General features: G+C 31.6%; 1 protein-coding gene and 1 pseudogene across 1 annotated transcript; one reads left to right on the top strand and one right to left on the bottom strand.

The window, feature by feature from the left end:
• Nucleotides 1-1,056: 1,056 nt before the first annotated feature.
• LOC105799994 (probable glutathione peroxidase 2) lies at nucleotides 1,057-8,431 on the bottom strand. The gene is made up of 6 exons (XM_012630827.2): nucleotides 8,269-8,431; nucleotides 2,160-2,236; nucleotides 1,983-2,044; nucleotides 1,778-1,896; nucleotides 1,484-1,651; nucleotides 1,057-1,376 (listed from the first exon to the last, which is right to left on the bottom strand). The coding sequence occupies exons 1-6, from the start codon at nucleotides 8,314-8,316 to the stop codon at nucleotides 1,344-1,346; spliced, it is 507 nt and encodes a 168-aa protein (XP_012486281.1). The 5' UTR covers nucleotides 8,317-8,431; the 3' UTR covers nucleotides 1,057-1,343.
• A 1,890-nt stretch (nucleotides 8,432-10,321) lies between these two features.
• On the top strand, nucleotides 10,322-19,079 carry LOC105797729 (isoleucine--tRNA ligase, cytoplasmic-like; annotated as a pseudogene).
• Nucleotides 19,080-19,154: the final 75 nt, after the last annotated feature.

Below are 19,154 nucleotides of genomic sequence, written 5' to 3' on the forward strand. Positions count from 1 at the left end.
AAGCAAAAGGAAAAGGAAAAGGAAAAGGAAACAAACTTAGCTGTCATAAATTGCCATTTAAAAGAAGCTTTGATGCCAAGAAATGAGAATGCAACTTATATGCATGGTAAATTAACACAAATACAGTTTATGTTGAGGTGATGAGGTGGCAACTATGAACAAAAATTAGAATATCTTAATTGCTCTCTGAAAATCTGGCTGTGACCATTTTGCCTCTCCTTTCTATTTCTATTTGTAATTATTATGGAGCTGCAAAGTGCAAACCTCATGGGATCCAAGGGTCCCGCCCACAACTAAGCTACCTTTTTTCAATTCATACAACCACACCTTGAACAACACATCCATTTCCCCCTTTCTTTTTGGGGGGTTATAAAAGTGCGAGCAAGGGTTACAGAAATTTGCAGTCCCATTAATCTAGTTTAGGGTCTCTCACTCTCTTTCTAGCCATGGATCATGAGGAGAGAAGGTGTGTGTCGAGCAAGATGGAGAAGCAGGGCACGTGCATTACTAACTCATGCCTTGTGGCACTGCCAATGCCTGTTAAGCGTTTAATTACTTTCTACCTATGGCTTCACTTAGGCTGCAGTGAGTTAGTTCTTCATGTGCCCCTCTTCCCCATCATGACCACTGCACCTTGTGTTACTTCACTCCTGCCGTTTTCCACAAGTTTAGCTTGCCTATATTTATATATCATCACACACTACAACAAGCTCAGATCCACCCAGTTTCAGGTGAGTTAATTAGCTACCATAAGCATAAGTATCGTATGCCATTGCCATTTTCCAGTTAAGCAAGTTACTGCATGCTCGGTCTGGTATATGCATGTATTTCATAGTCAAAAACATATATATGTCCTTCGTTTTTGTGCATCCGCATGGAAATATATATATATATATACCGTTTCTTTATAATGAAATTTTAACCATGTCATATCTGTGGACATGGCGGGTATGGATAAATATAAATGAAGATGATATAGTTTAGGAATGATCCGTAAGCTCCCTTGCTCTCAGTCCTAATCAGATCAAAAGTTTTGTCCCCAAATGTAAACAAAACTTGACCCTAATCAATATTTGTGTGGCTGCATTTATTTATTTATTAGGCGTAAAATGCCAACATACAGAGAGGAGTGGTCTCATTCAACTTTATTTGTTTAGCAGTACCCATCAATTGGTCAAATATTATCCTAAAAATGTAAACATTTGCATGTGTAAAAGCTCCACACAGATATTATTCATGGTTGACCTTGCAATCATTACAGCGCCAATCTAAGGCCACCCACCAAACACTAATCAAGCTTTAGATCTAAGGCCACACCAATATATGCTACTACTGCTGCAACATCAAGAAGATCCTAGTAGGTTCTGTATGTCCTTCTGCAAAGAGAGAAATGTTAACAAGGAACAATAATTTGATGGAATTTTATACATTTTTAGAGCTACCAAGTGTGATATCAGAAAAAAAAATAAAACATGAGTGTAACCTCAATTTTGAGGGGAGATGTAGTTGGAGCATATCTCTCCACAACTTTGCCTTCTTTGTTCACCAAAAACTTTGTGAAGTTCCACTTGATTGCATCCCCAAAGTATCCACCTTTTTCTGATTTTAGAAACTTGTAAAGTGGTGCAGCATTCTTTCCATTTACTTCCACCTACAATGGTCAGATCATATGACAGTATTACAAAACATAAGTTTGTATACCAATCAACTGGTTTCATTTTCATGCTAAGGAGGTGTGATTGCTGGCATAAGGCACTCAATCAAACATATTTATAACCTTATCAAAAATTGGGAATTCAGCTTTGAACATTGTGCATGCGACTTCCTGAATCTGTTCATTGGTGCCTGGTTCTTGCCCCGCGAACTGGTTGCAAGGAAATGCTAATATCTCAAACCCTGCACTCCAACGTTTATAAGCTTCAAACCATTACACAGAACAGTACATTCGAGGTCTACAATTTAAAGAAAAGTGTAACAGAGACCTTGGTTTTTGTGTTTTTCATACAAAACATTGAGTTCCTTGTAGTTTGATTGCGTTAAACCACTGCCAAAAATAGAAAAAAGGAAGATACTTAAGGTGAATGGCTAAAAGGTGAGACTCATTGATGAAGTGTTATGCTGAAAAATTCAGGCTATATATAACTGATGAAGCTGGTTACCATTTTGAAGCAACATTCACTATCAGAACAACTTTCCCGCTGTAGTCACTTAAACTTACATCATTTCCACGAATGTCCTGCAGACCATAAACGATGAAGTTTGTTCAGTTGAAGCTTGAGCTTATTCTTTTTTTCTTTAAACAGACATTGATGTTTTTTATTTTTGGTTCTGATATTGATATGTTTAATGGAAAGTTAATACTAAGAGTAATGATAGACACAAAAGCAGCAAATGGCATTATCTCAACTCTCAAGAGTTGTCAGGTCATAGCGACCATTTCTCAGCTAATTCTGCAACTAGGTAGTAAAATGCTGGTATATGAATCAAAGCTAAAATTAAATAAAATAAAAATATTTATGTATTATTTAAAGAATAAGAAAATCGAGAGCAAAAATATACCACATCAAAAACAGAAAGGTAAGTGGAACAATGCAATGATATGAATGCAATTTTGAGAACGACATTGTTAGCAAATTCTGGACAAATAATTCAACTGTAATACAAATGTTGTAAAATAGCTTACAAATGTATAAATTTAGTCAATGTCCAAAAACTATATGAGTTTATAAGGGGTGAAGTTAGAAATTTTTTGCGGGCTAGAATTGAGTTATAAATTTTTATGGGAATCAAAATACAATTTTACCATTATATTAATTTATAACTTAACATTTTAGGACGTAGTCAAAATTTCATCATTTCTTTAGGTCAAAATGGAATTTTAACATATATTTTATATCTTTCAAAGGGACTAACATAAATATCTATTTTTAGGGGGAGTCGGGGCCTCCTTGTCGCTGCTTTTGGATAAAATGATGCATTGCTTGAACAAAGTAATGTATGGTTTGTAAGAAATTATAGTTATTCTCAACTATTGCAAGTACCACTGGTTGATTAGTTATCCACTCGAGAAGTGTTTCATGTTGAAAGGGAAGATTATGCAACTCCATGAAGAAGGAAAATCGAGTTTGAAAAAGAAGTGACATCATCAAACTTGACATTAGCCACTATGATTTCTCAATCTAATATGATGGCTAGAACTGTAAAATTCAGCTACTTTGGTCCTTTACATTGGCTCCAAGCAAAATCAAGGCGGTGGGTTTTCAAGGGACTTGGGGAAATGTCTATTTCCAAAATATTTGAATGCTCACGGTTGGACTTCAACACATGTTAAAGAAGTCAATAAAAAGCAACGCTCCTAGGCACGAGCTTAAACTGCTACATTGCTCTTAAACACAAACTTAATCTGTTTACACAAAATAAATGATGATGCTCTTAAGCATGAGCTTAAATTGTTCATCCAAAATAAATGATGTTGTTCTTAAGTACAAGTATAAATTGTTTATATATATATATAAAATAAATAAATAAAACAATGCTCCTAAACACAAGCTTAAACTACACATCCAATAAAAATTGAACTACATTATGACTTGATCTTTAAAAAATGATAGTACGTAGGCAGTTTGATTTCATTACCAAGTTCAATCCAAATGAAAAAAAATATTGATGACGTACTTTGGAACAAAATCTTCGAAGTTAGAAGCAAATAAAGTTTCAATACTTGCACACTTTCTACCCTCAACAAAAGTTGCATACGTGACCAAGTTTTGAGGGAACATTTGTAGAGGAAAATTTTTTGGATCAATTAGAGTTTATAAATCATTTTAGAACTCTTTTATAAAGAAACTATATTCTTGAGGGATTATTTTATCTCTAATTAATTAAATTAATAAGAGATAAATAATAAATAAAAGAGTTTAAATTCTTGTAGAACAATCAAATAAATGAATTAAATTCTACAAAAACTCTCTTTTATTTGATTGATTGACACTATAAAATGGGTTATCTCCAAGCCATTCAGCACAATCACAATTTTATAAGTCTAGAAGTTCTCTGAATAATTTAAAAAATTTGAAGAAATTTCTGAAGAACGCCACATTAGTTTTGAAGAAAAATCGCACTCCAATTTAGTTCAACCAAGGAGGGGAAGCGAAAAGTCATTTTTGAAATTGAAGAAAGGATGTCCAAATTCGGTTTCAAGATCAAATCTCGGTGACCTTGAAGCAAATCGCATCCTTCCAAAATCAACTTTAAACGATTCTTGGATAAAAGCTCCATCAAAGAGAAGAATCAATATATTTTCTTTATAATAAAAAAATCTATAGATTGTAACTTCTTTTTAAAATTCATAAATAAAAATTGACTCCAAATTTTTAAGTTAATTTTCGACTCAAAATTTATGTATATATAAATATTAAATTATGGCCAGAGCATATGTCAACCCTTTCCTTTCTATGTGATTTTATGTCTATCATGTCTCAAGCTTATAGCAAGGTTTGCAGTAAAAGGTCTAGACGTATTAGTTTAGGACATGGATGTATAAGGCACTTGATTGTACATTATCACTTATGTTAGGTCGAGTATCAATTTAATAGATACATTAACAAAATGTCAATAAAGGGACATGGTAAAAGATAGTGTTGCTAAAATGGGACTAAAACCCTTACTCAAATGGGAGCCCAATTAAAGAAATAAAATTTATGTGTTGTTGGATAAATTCAAAATTTAAACCTTAACTTTTTTTAATAGAATTTTGTAAACACTAAATTTAAAATAATTATCTTATTCACTGTCAATGGCGGTGAGGCTCCACTAATAGTGAACATAATAATAATACCTAATTTTATATTATAAAATTATTTGATATATTACTAAAATTAGATTTGATAACATTTTTTAAGTAAGTTTTGGTAATACATTTTTAAGGTAAATTTGATAATACTTTTAATTATACATTACTAGTTTTTCATCCTGTGCAATGCATAAGCTTAGTTAATACATTGTATTTATTTTTAAATATTTATTACAAAATATTATAATATGATAATATTATAATTGAAAAGTCAAAACAAAATAATATGATATTAATTTCTTTGGTACTATTCATTCTCATTTAACGGTCCATATCCGAGGTTCGTGGCTAACCCTTTAAAAATGTTATCTCTAAGGTTCAAATCCTATTAGTTATAATATTTAATTTTTAAAATATTGGTAGTTTGTATTATGATGAATTAAAATATATTTTATTTATTTATTAACAATTTGTTATAAAATTTGTAGCATTTTAAAAATAATATAAAGGCTTTGTATTTGATTTATTATAAATAGATGTCTCCTTTTAGTGAACATTAATGTAGTTTGTAATTCTTTTTCACTTTTGTTTTAAAGTAATTGAATATTAAAATAATTGAAATATATTATTTTAATAAAATTTAAATCTCCGTTTGATATATAAAAAATTAAAATTAATTCCATATATTTTAGTTAAAATTGATTTCATATATTTTAGTTAATATGAGGGATTACTAAAATTAAAGTTTATTAAAGATTGGTTTTTTCTAGTATTTTTTACTTAGGTACAATAACGAAATTAATCCCTTAATATTTATATCTTTTGTCAATTTGGCTCTTTTTTTAGCTAAATTTGACACTCAACATTTTGAAAAATGTCAATTTAACCATCAACATTTGAAAAAGAGTCAATTTGATTTTTTTTAACGGGAATACTAATTGAAACATTAAAAATTTTAAACATAGCAACTCACATGGTAAACCATGTGTACTTCATGCTATTTTTATTTTTTTGAATATTTTATAATTTTAAAATTATTTGTTGAGGTGACATATAAGACACATAATACCATATTAACATGAAGTATATGTGGACTGTCACACAGCTTGCCACAGTGGCATCACTAAAAATTTATTATTTTAGTCAATATTTTCGTCAAAGATAAATGATTTGACTCTTTTTGAAGGTTAATAATTAAATTTAGCTAAAAAAAAGTAAAGGCCAAAATGAAAAAATGTAAATGTTGAGAGCTAAATTTATCATTATACCTTTAATTTAATTATTAAATTAAATATTTATAGTTTTCTCTATCATTTAGTTAAATAACAACATTTTAAATAAAAAATCAAAACAATTAATTAATTGAATATTATTTTAGCAAAAAAAAAACCTCTTGCATCACACGAGTCAAAACCTAAATATTAGAAAAATATATAATTAATAAATTTTATGTATACATTTAAATATGTGCTAAAAATTTTCTCAAAAAAAAAAGTGCTAAAATATTTAGAAAAATTATAATAAATAAAACTTATGTATATCTTTTCTGTTTGGAAATTCAACCAAGCTAACGCAAATAAGAAGAGTTGGGAGATTTATAAAATTTGTCCTTTTGCCTATGATTTAACTATAAAAAGAAAAAAAGTTTATTATATGAAAGAAAATAGGATCACAAAAATAAATAAATAGCATAAATTATTCATGAGCACGATGATCTGTAGGGTTAAAATTTCACCTTATTTCTTGAAAGGTAAATTTACCATACGTAGGATGTAATTCTGTTAAATTTATCATACTTAATTAGAGTTATGCTAACTTTACCATACTTAAATAGGATATAATTATAGATGTGTACCTTGTAATATTATAAATATATATTTAATAAGTTTTTTAATAATGTATGTTAGAAAAACTTATTTTTAATATTTAAATAAATATATATTTATAAAAATAAAAATTAATTGTTTAAAGTTATTTATTATTGAAAACATTATTATTATTATTAATGTCAAAAAATCATATTTAAAATTTAATTTAAAAATGAACTTACTTTAAATATAGTTTAAAAATATTTTAAAATTAAAAAACTAACCCATAACTCAAAGTTTCCATTTTTGCTTCCGTACCTTCTTTTATAACATATATGATTTGTTATTTTTACTTTAATTTTCTTTACAGTTGCATTTTAATTAACCAAAGTAATATTTTACTTTCAATGCTCACACTGAGAAAAAAACTATTACCATATTTAGTACAAAATAGAATAACCATGATCTTAGATTTGAAATAATTTAGTCTTAGTAACATTTTTAATTTAAAAATATATTTGGTCTCTCCAAAAATTAATATGATCTTATATTTTATTTTATAATATTAGATAATTTCATTCATATTTTAATTATTTTAGATTAAAATTTTAATAATTATGATTTTTAGATAGGTAACCATAAATATAATTTATAATATCTAACATTATTAGAGATATAATTATGAATCTGGACATGAATTATAAAATATACATGAAGAATATAAAAAATTATACCATTTATGTATATAATTGATATTAATGAGCTAGAACATATTTAGATAGTAAAATTTTCTTGCTTAGCCAGTTTAGCCCGTCTAACATCTAAATATATTTTCGAATGAAAATTAATAAAATATTTTAAATTAAAAATCCAAGTTTATTTAATTTTATAAAGAAAATATTCTGATTGGGCCATCAAATTAGACAATTAATCTAGCTTGACAATTTATTTATTTTTTCAAATTTTTATCTAAGTTGAAAAGGAATTATGAATAGTTTTAAGTGTTGTATCTAATCCTACAATAATGTTTAATTTCGCTCTTAATTTCGTCCTAAACAGAATCTTTAACTTTGCCTTTAGTTTAAATCTATCAATACAACTCCTTTATACATAAATGTATGATTTATAAAATTAGTAACATAGTTTGGATGCAATAACAAATAACTTGAATGAATTAATGTATAGTTTGGATGAATAATAGTAGTGGTGGAGCCAGAAAATTTTTTTTTGAGAAGGTTTGGAATTAAATTGTATATTTTTATGATAGTAAAAATGTAATTTTATCATTTTAATAGCTTATATCTTTATAATTTTAAAGGGTTAAATAAATTTTATCATTTTTAGGAGGCTAAAGTATAATTTTACTATTATTAATTTAAAATTTTATAAATAATAAAAGGCCTAAATAAAAAATTTACGGGGCCATAACGCCCCGGGTCTCTACTATGCTCGGCCATAGGTTGGATAAATGGATCATCTTTTTACTAATAATTGTTATAATTATTCAAGTTTTAAATGAAAAGAAGAAGAAGAAGAAGAAGAAGAAGAAGAAGAAGATCAACTCATGGTTTTAGATGTGATTCTTCGGCTCCCAATACCAAGAAAGTTATAGTAAATGAGATAGGCATCCTAATTCCAATCCAAAAAACTAAAAGGAAAAGAAATTACCTGGACAGTGAAGTGATATATGGATTTGAGAGCAGCGTCTTCAGCCATGTTTATGCGTCTGATGCGGCGAAGGAAGCCAAATTCTGAAAACACCTTAAAGATCAATTTCAGACTTGAGCCACTTCCCTTCTATTTATTTTGGTGCTTTTATTTTCAAGTCAAACTTAGCTTTATTTATTTATTTCTTTTTCAAACTTGGCGCTATTTATTTATTTATTTCCATTTTCAAATCAAATTTAAACTTCCTTCCTTCTAGAATGCATGCTGCTGCCAAATTTGAATTCTCAGATTCAGGTTTAAAATTCTTTTTAAATGACCTGACTCGCATGTTTCTTTTTTAAATCAAATAAATAAGGTATTTCTGATTTTTTAAATAACTGCGTTTTTCTTATTTAAATAATAGAAACTAACATTTTATTTTTTCAGTTGGTTCAAATTGTATTTATTTCAATTTTTTATGTCAAATCGTATTTTAATTATTTTTCTCTGTGTTTAAAATTATCAAATTTAATTGGTATTATTGAATTGATCACCTCAACTGTCGGCACGCGAACAGTGGGGTTGAGAAATCAACACTAACATAATCAAATAATAAAGTGGTATATGCAAGTGTGACATGTCAATTGTAATGTTTATAATATTCAATGAAACACTAGAGTATTCTAAAGGTCGAACCCACAGGAGTCGACGATTAAGCAATTTCTAAACTATGGACATATAATTCAGGGAGTCTAGGCAACTACTCACTAAGCATTATAGTACGACAGGACATAAATGAGGTTAATTATGCTAATTTACTAATTAATCGCTAAAAAGACTAAATCATAAAACAAGCAAAACTACGAACTTAATCGATTAATAACAAGCTATGGTTGATTGATTTCCATGTTGTTAGTTAACCTTAGAATTAATGAACTAAATTGCTAAAACTCCTAAAATGACTCAATTTTACCAAGTTAGATGAATTAGCGCGGTTTATCTCTCGAACTCACTCAACTAACTTGTGACTATCAAATTGGTGCCCGATAAGATCTCTTCTTGGTCTCACTTATCTTAGTTTTCCCTTAGGGGCATCAATCCTAAGTTTTGAAGTCTATTCAATTTAGTCCAATTTTTGCAATTGCATCCCTAAACCAAAAGTTAACTAGCTAATATTTCCATCAACCTCCCACTTCAGATTTAGTTACCTATAATCGCACTTAAGCAAACAAAACACTATAATCACACAAAATATATGCATCTGAGGTAAACATAATAAAAATAAGAAAAGCTTGGGCTTTTCTTGAAAAAGCTTGAAAGTAATGAAAATGACAGCAAAAGAAATGCAAAAGAATACTTAAAAATCATATTTTTAATGATAAAACTAAAATAAAACTGAGTTATATTGAAACTAAGGAGTAAACTGAAAATATAAATAGTTTAAGGTATTGAACAAACAAATAAACCCTAACTACAATGTTAACTAAGTTACTAACTTAACTAACTATAACTATAAGAAAGAAAACATAAACTAAACCCTAGAGCTATGGAGAAGAAGACTAAAATCCTAAAAGATGAGAAAAAATTGAAAAACATGAAAAAGTGTTGAGTGTCTAGAGTCTTCTTTGTTCAGAAAACTTTTGGCCTTTTTTTAACAGATTATGGACTCAAAAAATAGTGATTAAATTGCCCCTGATCGTCTAATTTTAGTTGGGGCATGTTAGACAAAAATTACCTCTGCAGTCATTTTTGTGTGATGGAAATCTAATTTGACCTATCAAATTACGTTAAATCATAAATTAAGTGTTATGTTATTTTATTATTCCAAAAAAAAAAATCTAATAACAATAGTATTATGTTAGGAGACATAAGAATTTGGATTAAATCCCAAGCAATTCCATCTCCATCCCAAATTATCAAAACAAAAAAAAAAAAGAGAGTGTAATTTCAATAATTTTAGACACTCTTTGTGACAGAGTGGTTGTCCCGAACAAATTAGCACCGAATATAAAAAACAATCACTGAATTTTTATGACTTTTATATAGAGGTAATTTCCTTTTAATTATTACTATAATGTTTTGCCCGCTTTCGCATGGGGTTTGAATTTTAAGTATAATTATAATTATTTATTAAATGTTTATTAAATTGTAATATATATTTATTAAAATAACTAAATCTTAATTTTAACAAAGTAGAGAGATGAATACTAAAATTTTACAATTATTTTATTGGGCAAAGAAAAGAAAAGCGACTTGTGTGATGACAAAATCCCTTTAGACTTAGAGCTTCCTTTTATATATTTATTAAGTACAACGAGGAGTGTAGGAGTATTGTCACCAGGTATGTGAGGAGTGGGAGACCATCATCACTATTCACTAGGACCAGGCGCTGGAATGATTATAAGACTATGGACTTGACGTTCATGGAGACTGTCTGGTGGGTTTTTGCTCAGCTTTACAAAAAAGGACTTGTCTATAAAGGCTTCAAGGTCTGTTTACAGTTACGTTCCATTTTTTATTGCCACAACGAATGCGAATGGGGTTATTGCTTTCTTCTAATATTCTTCCTTGAGAAACTGTTGTGTTGCAGGTCATGCCATACAGCACCTGGTGCAAGACCCCTCTGTCTAACTTTGAAGCAGTCAGAACTACAAGGTGTCTTATGTTCATTTACTCGAGTTCCTCCAATACTATTTTTTTCTTTGACGGTTTTATCCCAATCATGTCTAACAAGTAACCATAACTTCAATGTGCAGCTTGTGCCTGATCCAGAAATAATGGTCTCTTTCCCCATTGCCGGGGATCCAGACAATGCTGCTTTTGTGGCTTGAACAACTACACGGACATTTCTTTGTAATGGGATACTAAGATGAAGTAAATGTTGCAGGTATCAACCACTGTTCAACTACTTCTTGGAGCTCAGAAGCTGCATTTAGGGTGATTGCTGACAATTATGCGACAGATGACAATGGTACTGGAATTGTCCACTGTGCTCCTGCATTTGGTGAAGATGATTACCGAGAGTGCATTGAGAATCAAAGAATCAATAAGGTTTGCCGGAAATGCTTTCTCTGAATTATGTTCTTTTAGCCTTGATATTTATGATCACCTGTTCCATAGTTTTCATTTGGTGCTCATCCCTTAGTAATTATCCTGGTAGATGGTTTTGACATGATTATCACTTTTTTCTCAGAAATTTTATGCTATGGTTGTCCCTTTGGATGCCACACATATTGGTTCTCTTCTTTGACAACATGTTGATGTTGACATGTAGGATTAGCTCATGTCTTAATCAGTAATGCCTAGGAAAGGTTAAGTTCTAGAGAAAATGGTGGGAGAGAGCTTCTTCTCACCCATTCTGTCATTCTCCATCGCAAATGAAATTGTTCAGGTCCTTGAGGCAGGAATATTGCTTTTCCAATGTGTATTTGTTTATCTTTAATTTGATAAATTGCTTTGCATTTTATGTGAACTAAACTAGTCTCCAATCTTTTATTGTGTTTTATCCCTCAGTTTAGCTTCACGTTTCTTTTACCTTTAACTTATCTATTTTTGGCATGTAGGGAGAGAATCTGATTGTAGCAGTTGATGATGATGGTTGCTTAAGTGGGAAAATTACTGGCTTTCATGGGCGCTAAGGATATTATTGAAGCACTTTAAGGTCAGATTGATGTGAACTTTTATGTTTTGTTTGGCGAACTATTGATTGCGAGCCTTAAATTATAGATGGAAAATAGGAAAATGGTTGAGCATCTGTGACTAACTTCAGATAATTATGGAGCTCGTGTGTTTTGTTTATAACGCCTTAGTGGGAACCTACTGTCGAATCCATGGCATTGGGTGCGAATCTAGAGTCAGTGGTAATAGTTTTCGTTACCATGAGCTAAAAAGGAAAAAAAGAGAAGAATCTAATTGACTTGTCCTAAGATTTGCTTCTCACTATGTATCTATGTTTATTTTCTTTCTTCTGAATTTTACCTAGCCTCTTAATTTCTCAGGCAAAAGGCAGGCTTGTTAAGTTTGGAAGTTGGAGACCTGATACTCCTCTTATTTATGGAGCTTTTCCTAGCTGGTATGCCTGATTCTATCACTCTTATTCAGAAAAAAATAAGGATCTCAATTTATAGCTTTGGTAAATAAAATATAAGTTTTAAACTGGCTGAACAATTTTATTTTACCCTCCTTTAGTGACTGTTTTTCTGGGCCTCATTTATAGTGTTTTTGCCAAATCAACTCATGTATTAATTTCAGTTTTTGGTGCATTTAATTATCTATTCTTTTGATTGCAATATGTCTAGCACACTGCAGACGGAATGCTAAATATATCGTTCAAATTTGGATATTCATTTTCTGCCTATTTTATTGTGTGAATATAGTTGTATACATGTACTTTTGGTTGATCTTCTAGAACTGTTACTGACAAGCAAAAAATGCTTGCAATCTCTTGAGGAGCATTTGTTGACTAATGGTGTTTCATGGAAAAAACCATTAACAGATTAAGCTTTGAAAGTTGATTTGTTTCTGTGATGTGCATTTTATTATTTAATGCAACAATATTAAAAGTTATTTTAAGTTGAATGAATCATTAATTTCTCTAAGTGGAAGTTTATTTCATGAATGGTTGTTAAGTTCTATCTAAATTTGTGCATAAACAAGCCACATAGAGTTGTTGTAAGGATTTCACTTCTTTATGGGATGGACGGTTAGCTTGCAGGCTTTGATTATTTATGATACTGCAGTTTTCGTTTCCTTTCTGTGACAAGGTTTGATGTTGCTACAGAACAGGGAAGAAGCTCTGTTAGTGTTGAATTGTTATTTATTGATTGATAGGGGCTATAGCATACTTTGAAAGTTGGTTAAACGCGCACAAGGAGGGAAGACAGTCTAAATTGAGATGTGAGAAGGTTCTTAACAAGCAAAGAAATCGTACAAAAGTTAGTCCCTGATTAGGAAAATGTTCTGTAGATATAGAAGGGTATAGGTGTACAACATTTACTCCATTTGTAGAGTAGGCCTTTGAATTGCTTTGCTCTACAAACTTCATATCCTCTATATAGTCGAGTAATACCATTAACTAACAAGTTTGTATGATGTTCTTTATTTTATGCTCTTTCTACTACTCTTGCATTGCTATATATTTCTGCTTTGCTTGTTTCTACTTTGTGTTTCTATCCATGTGGAACTTTTGATATCTGTATGTACAAGGATTCTGGAAATCATCATTTTGCTGCTTTTATTTTTCCACTGTATTCCACTTATGTTAATCGCTGTATCATATGTTTTAGGTTTGCGAGGGTGGAACAACTGAAGGAGCAATTATTAGAAAACAACAAGCAGACCTACTGGATACCTGAATATGTGAACGTCAGATGAATTTTTTTCATTCCCTATTGAATATTGATAATCTTCTTTTTTACTTCTAGACGCAAGCTTTATTCATCTGCTATAGAAATTCTGTTTACATGGGCCTCTATTTTGCTCAATGGAAAGCTTGACCAGACCTCAAAGTGGATGGAAATGATTTTATCTTGTATTTGGTTTCTTGCAGACTCTCACCTTCTCAATGCTTTTTGTCATTTTACAGGATAAACGTTTTCACAATTGGCTTGAACTAGATTTTGGGGCACTCCAATTCCCATGTGGATTAGTAAAGATGGTGTGGAAGTAATAGTCATGGATTCTGTTGAAAAACTTGAAAAGCTTTCTGGTGCTAAGGTTTGACCTTTTTTCCTATGGCCAGGGTACTACTCTGTTTAGGATGATAAGTGTCTTGGATTCTATCTGTTTATTTGCTTCCTTTCCACTCCACGATTGGTCCTCCTTTTCTCCTTGGCTGGGGGTCGTCATGATAGTGGATTTATTTTAGTGCTGTTCTTGAGCTGTGAAAGCTAATAAGAATTTAACTAATTCCTTCTATAGGAGGAGAAAAAAGAACTATTTTATTGATTGATCTCTGTGCTTTCAAGTATATATGTACCAATCATCTGGTACCTTATTATGTAGTTAATTTCAAGAATTGTCTGAAATTCTAAGTACCAGAGGCATCATCTTATTATTTTAGCTTTGGAAGCTAGGCCCAATAAACTTCTTTTTGTATTAAATTCTTTATTACATTTCCATTTAGTTATTCTTTATTATCAGGTCTTTGATCTCCATCGTCAGAATATTGATCATATCACTGTACCTTCTACCCGTGGTCCAGAGTTTGGTGTGCTACGACGTATAGATGATGTAAGGCTACAGAGTTTGATTGTTTTTATGCAAAGAGATGTTGTTATTAGTTGTTCATCCGATTGTATGTTGTTGATCTACTGTTCCAACCCTATCTTCAAATTCGATCAAGTTTAATTTTGAGCCCATTACACCATAATTCTTGGATAAGTTCTAGTTTTTTAGGCCTAGCGACTGCTAAACATCTTCATACATATGTTACTAATACTCTTTTTGTTTTTATGCTGCATCCTCAGCTTTTCATACAGATTAATTCTGTTGAATTATTTTGGCAGGTATTTGATTGTTGGTTTGCGAGTGGATCTATGCCTTATGCTTATATCCATTATCCATTTGAGAATGTTGAACTTTTTGAGAAAAAAATTCCTGGGCATTTTGTGGCTGAGGGGCTGGATCAAACACGTGGATGGTTTGTTTCCTACTTTTAGAGCCATCCTAATTACCAGATTTTAGACTACATCTTCCTCATAGCTGATCTTATGCACTTTGACAGCTTGCAAACAAACTGAACAACCGAACAAGCCTCTGAGTTGATGAATTTTTCTTGATGTTTGTTTAACTGTTGGTTTTAAATTTCTCTGACATGCATGAATCATGATTGATGCTGAAGCTTTTTCCATTTTCTTAATACCCTTTAACGTTTTCTTTTTTGTGGGGAATGGGGGGGGGGGGGGTGGTCAAGCAATTATAGACACTGGATTTCCATCTTATCCTGTAAGTTAACATTTCAATTACCTTTTCAATCGATAACCTTTTTACATTACTTTGTGCTCTTCCTATGACAGACCTTTTCTTTTCAATTATTCTCTTCCTGTATATTGTTGTAGAACTTTCCAGCATTAACGTCAAATTTTTAATTTTCATTTCTTGATATCATTTAGGAGGAGACTTTATTATTAGTATTATTATTTGTTCCATATTTATGGTTACGACTAATCAATTTTAGGTAAGGATTTCATAAACTACCTATGTGTCAGTATCCCCCTGTTTAACCCTCAAAGAAGTTCTGTTCTGTGAATGAAGTTTGCTTTTGGAATTTTATTTCTTCCATTGTCCTTTGCAGGTTTTACACTCTTATGGTGTTGTCAATTGCATTACTCGGGACACCTGCATTCAGAAATCTCATTTGTAGTGGCCTTGTCCTTGCTGAAGATGGAAAGAAGATGAGTAAAAGATTGAAAAGTTATCCTTCACCGATGAAGTCATTAATGACAACGGGGCTGTAAGTCTTTTGTTTATTCAGCCTAGTTTTTAAATATTAAGTCTTTATATATTTCTTTCTAGTGGCATGAATTTTGTTTCACTCATCAGTGCCAAATTATTTTCTTAATTCTATATGATGCTTTATGATTGTACCTTATAAACTCCCCAGTTGTTCGGACTGAGACCTTATGTTTCAAAACGGATGGAGTTTTTGGTGTTGTGAGTATTTTTGTGCATTACTACATTTCATCTTTTGCTTTTGGAGAGAATTTTGTGTCATAACACCATTACTCTATTTTATTTTGGTTTTTCTTTTGGGCATGTTTCAGACCTGCATTTTCTTAATCCTTTATCTTGGTCTCTGCCCAGGTCAAAGATGTCTTTCTCCCATGGTATAATGCATATAGGTTCCTTGTTCAGAATGCAAAAAGACTTGAGTGTGAAGGTTCTGCCCCATTTGTTCCTATTTTTCTGAATGTTCTTTAGAAGTCATCTAATGTGCTTGACCAGTGGATAAACTCTGCAACTCAAAGTCTTGTTCACTTTGCTCGCCAGGAAATGGATGCATACCGGCTTTATATGGTTTTTTCCATAAACTAACATAACCTTATGGAATTTTCTTAACTAAATATCAATGTGATACCTTAAATATAGTACTAAAGTGAGTTTTGAAATTGGTAACATATTTCTAGGTTCTGATATAAATTTCACAATTGTAATTTGAGCATTCAGATTGGACATCGGCTTGGCTACTTTGACTTATACTGCTGGTTCTTGGGGAATACCATTACATTAAAATGCTCGAGATGCCTTTTTTTGATAGAATACTAGGATTTTTGTTGTACATCTGTTACATGGCATGGTAATAGAATTAAAAAGGATATGTGGTTTATTTTGTTAGGTGGTTCCATATCTATTGAAGTTTCTTGATAACCTCACGAATATATATATGTGAGATTCAACCGTAAGAGAGTAAAAGGCCGTATTGGAGAAGAAGACAGCCGTATGGCTCTCTCTACTCTTTATAATGTATGTACTATTTTTTCATTTTTGTAGTGGCAATCATTGCTTCTAACCTGCTATCATATGTTCAGCAAAAGTCACATCTTATTTACATGCTTAGAAATGTGCACTACGGTTTTAGGTGCTTCTAAGTTCTTCTAAGGTTATGGCCCCCTTTACACCGTTTTTCACTGAGGTTCTTTATCAAAACTTGCGGAAAGTTTGTGATGGAGCAGAGGAAAGCATTCACTATTGTAGTTTTCCTCAAGGAGAAGGAAAGGTATTCTTCATCTTTGTAGTAATTATTCTAATATTTTTCAGTATATATACCTCATCAGTGGCTTATTGATCAATGCTATTTGTTCCAAAAGTTTTCTGGTTGGAGTTATCCGGACATTTTATTATCTTAATTCTGCTCTTTCTTTACTTTCCTGCCTATTTGTTATATTCAATTTAGGGAGATGGTAGTTGTTCAGCCGAATGAAGACTTTCTTGATGACATACCTGGAAAATTAAGAGAGGTGTGTGAACAGTGTGGAAAATGGTCACTTTGTGAAATGTTGTGGACATTTTGCCCCATATTTGATGTAATCATTAAATAACAAAAACAGCTAAATCCTTCCTAGAACTTTGTTTGTTTTGGTTCATATGGTGCTGTGTGTGGATCCCTGTACCTGTGCTTAAGAGAAAGTAGTGGATGAGTTTCCCTGTACTTGCATCATATATTTATGAAAATTTGCTGTATATAATAGCTTAAGCTCGAATCTTATGGCAGGAAAACTATACTAGGGATGCAGTTGGATCTCCATTGCTGTCTTCTAATTTGATGCCACAGCATAAAAGTTTGATCAGCTTTGAGTTTGGCGTACCTTAATTGTAGATTAGTATCTTAGAATTTTGTTAATTTACAAAATATAACTAAAAACTAATGTGCTCATAATCTTTAATTTTTGGAGATGATGTGCAATGAACCTGTTCCTTAGTATTATCTAATTCAATAATTTGCTTTATGTATATTCTTGGAGTAAATATAATAATCCTGCCTTAGCTGCTGACTAATTACAAATGAAATCCCTATCTTATCAATAAACATTATATTTTATTGTCATTGGATGTGCGCTCGTCACCGACAATCATGCTTTCACTGATAGGATGCTAACTTTCTTGCATTGCTTGTTATATGTTGCGTCAACTGAAGACAAATCTGTAGTAGGTAACGCAGCTTGCTGTGTATATATATTTTTTTCATTTGCATGGTAGCAGCCTTTTGTTAGTTGTTGTGCTGGTAGAATGTATGGCTTACTTATTCTTTCTACTTGGACAAAAATTTCAGGTTGTGCTTTGTGAAGAGAATTTCAGAGGCATCTCTAACATGTCATTTAAAATAAGCTTGGCTAGACCAGCCCTAGTTTTCAAGGAGAATGCTATTGTTGCATTATATGCAGATTAGCCAGCGCCAGTGAAGATTATAATTGCTGTTACTGAGCTGAATTGTTTTTGTTTTCGGTTCATCACTCTCTTTTGCCCTTATCGCCTTATATTATTGAATGGGGTTGCAGGAAATAGGAAACTTGCTCAAAGCCTACAGGTTTATCTTCTGTCAAGAGACTACTATTGTTTGAAGTTGGAGTTGGACCATGGAAATGGGCAGGTTTGTTTTTGGTTATGAAGGAGTGGCTGCATAATTGGAGAAATTTACGTGGATTGAAATATGTTAACCAGTGAGGTGAATAGAGGAAGAAGATGAAGGTAGAATGAAGGGAAGGAGTCTGAAGGTTGGGAGGAAATTATGGTTTTGTGGAGAGAATTCAGAGATTCTGCGAAGGGAGGGTGAGAAGAAGAGAGCAACCTGCGTGAGCTGTTTGCATGATGCTTTTATCGTGGGGGACAAATTTAGCAATGTGGAAGTCTGAAGGTCACCAAGCTGTGGTTCGTGAACCAATTGCAGGGTCCTTGAACTAGCTGTGAGTCCCTGATATCGTTGGTTTCATTGGAAAACACATGTCAAGTTTTCTCTAAGTGATTTGTAAGGTTGGCTATCTAGGGTATAACAAGATATTATTTTATTGTTTGGTTTTGTGGAATTGCAGGTAAGTTGAATGCATTGAAAATCAGGGTGCAGTGGAGGTGAATCAGAGAGAACATGTCTTCTTGACGGTGGGTGACTACTATTTGACGGACAAGAAGGGATGTTTATAATTACATTTTTGAATACATGCATATATGTGTATATATTACAAGTATATGTTGGACTGAGCAGACCAGAGCAGCAAAGCAAGGGAAGGGAAGGCAACAGCTACTCCTTTTTCATCCAATTGCTATATGCAATGCTCCGCTGCATTTATAGTGTAAAGTTATGAATGCATATGTAAATATACATAGTAGGATGTTTATAATCCTTATATGTTAGTGCATATATTATAAGTATCTTGGCCTAAGCTAACGTCTTAGTTTTTGTATATATATATTGT

The sequence above is a fragment of the Gossypium raimondii genome, chromosome 9 (assembly GCF_025698545.1).
Source record: "Gossypium raimondii isolate GPD5lz chromosome 9, ASM2569854v1, whole genome shotgun sequence".
Classification (NCBI taxonomy): Eukaryota; Viridiplantae; Streptophyta; class Magnoliopsida; order Malvales; family Malvaceae; genus Gossypium; species Gossypium raimondii.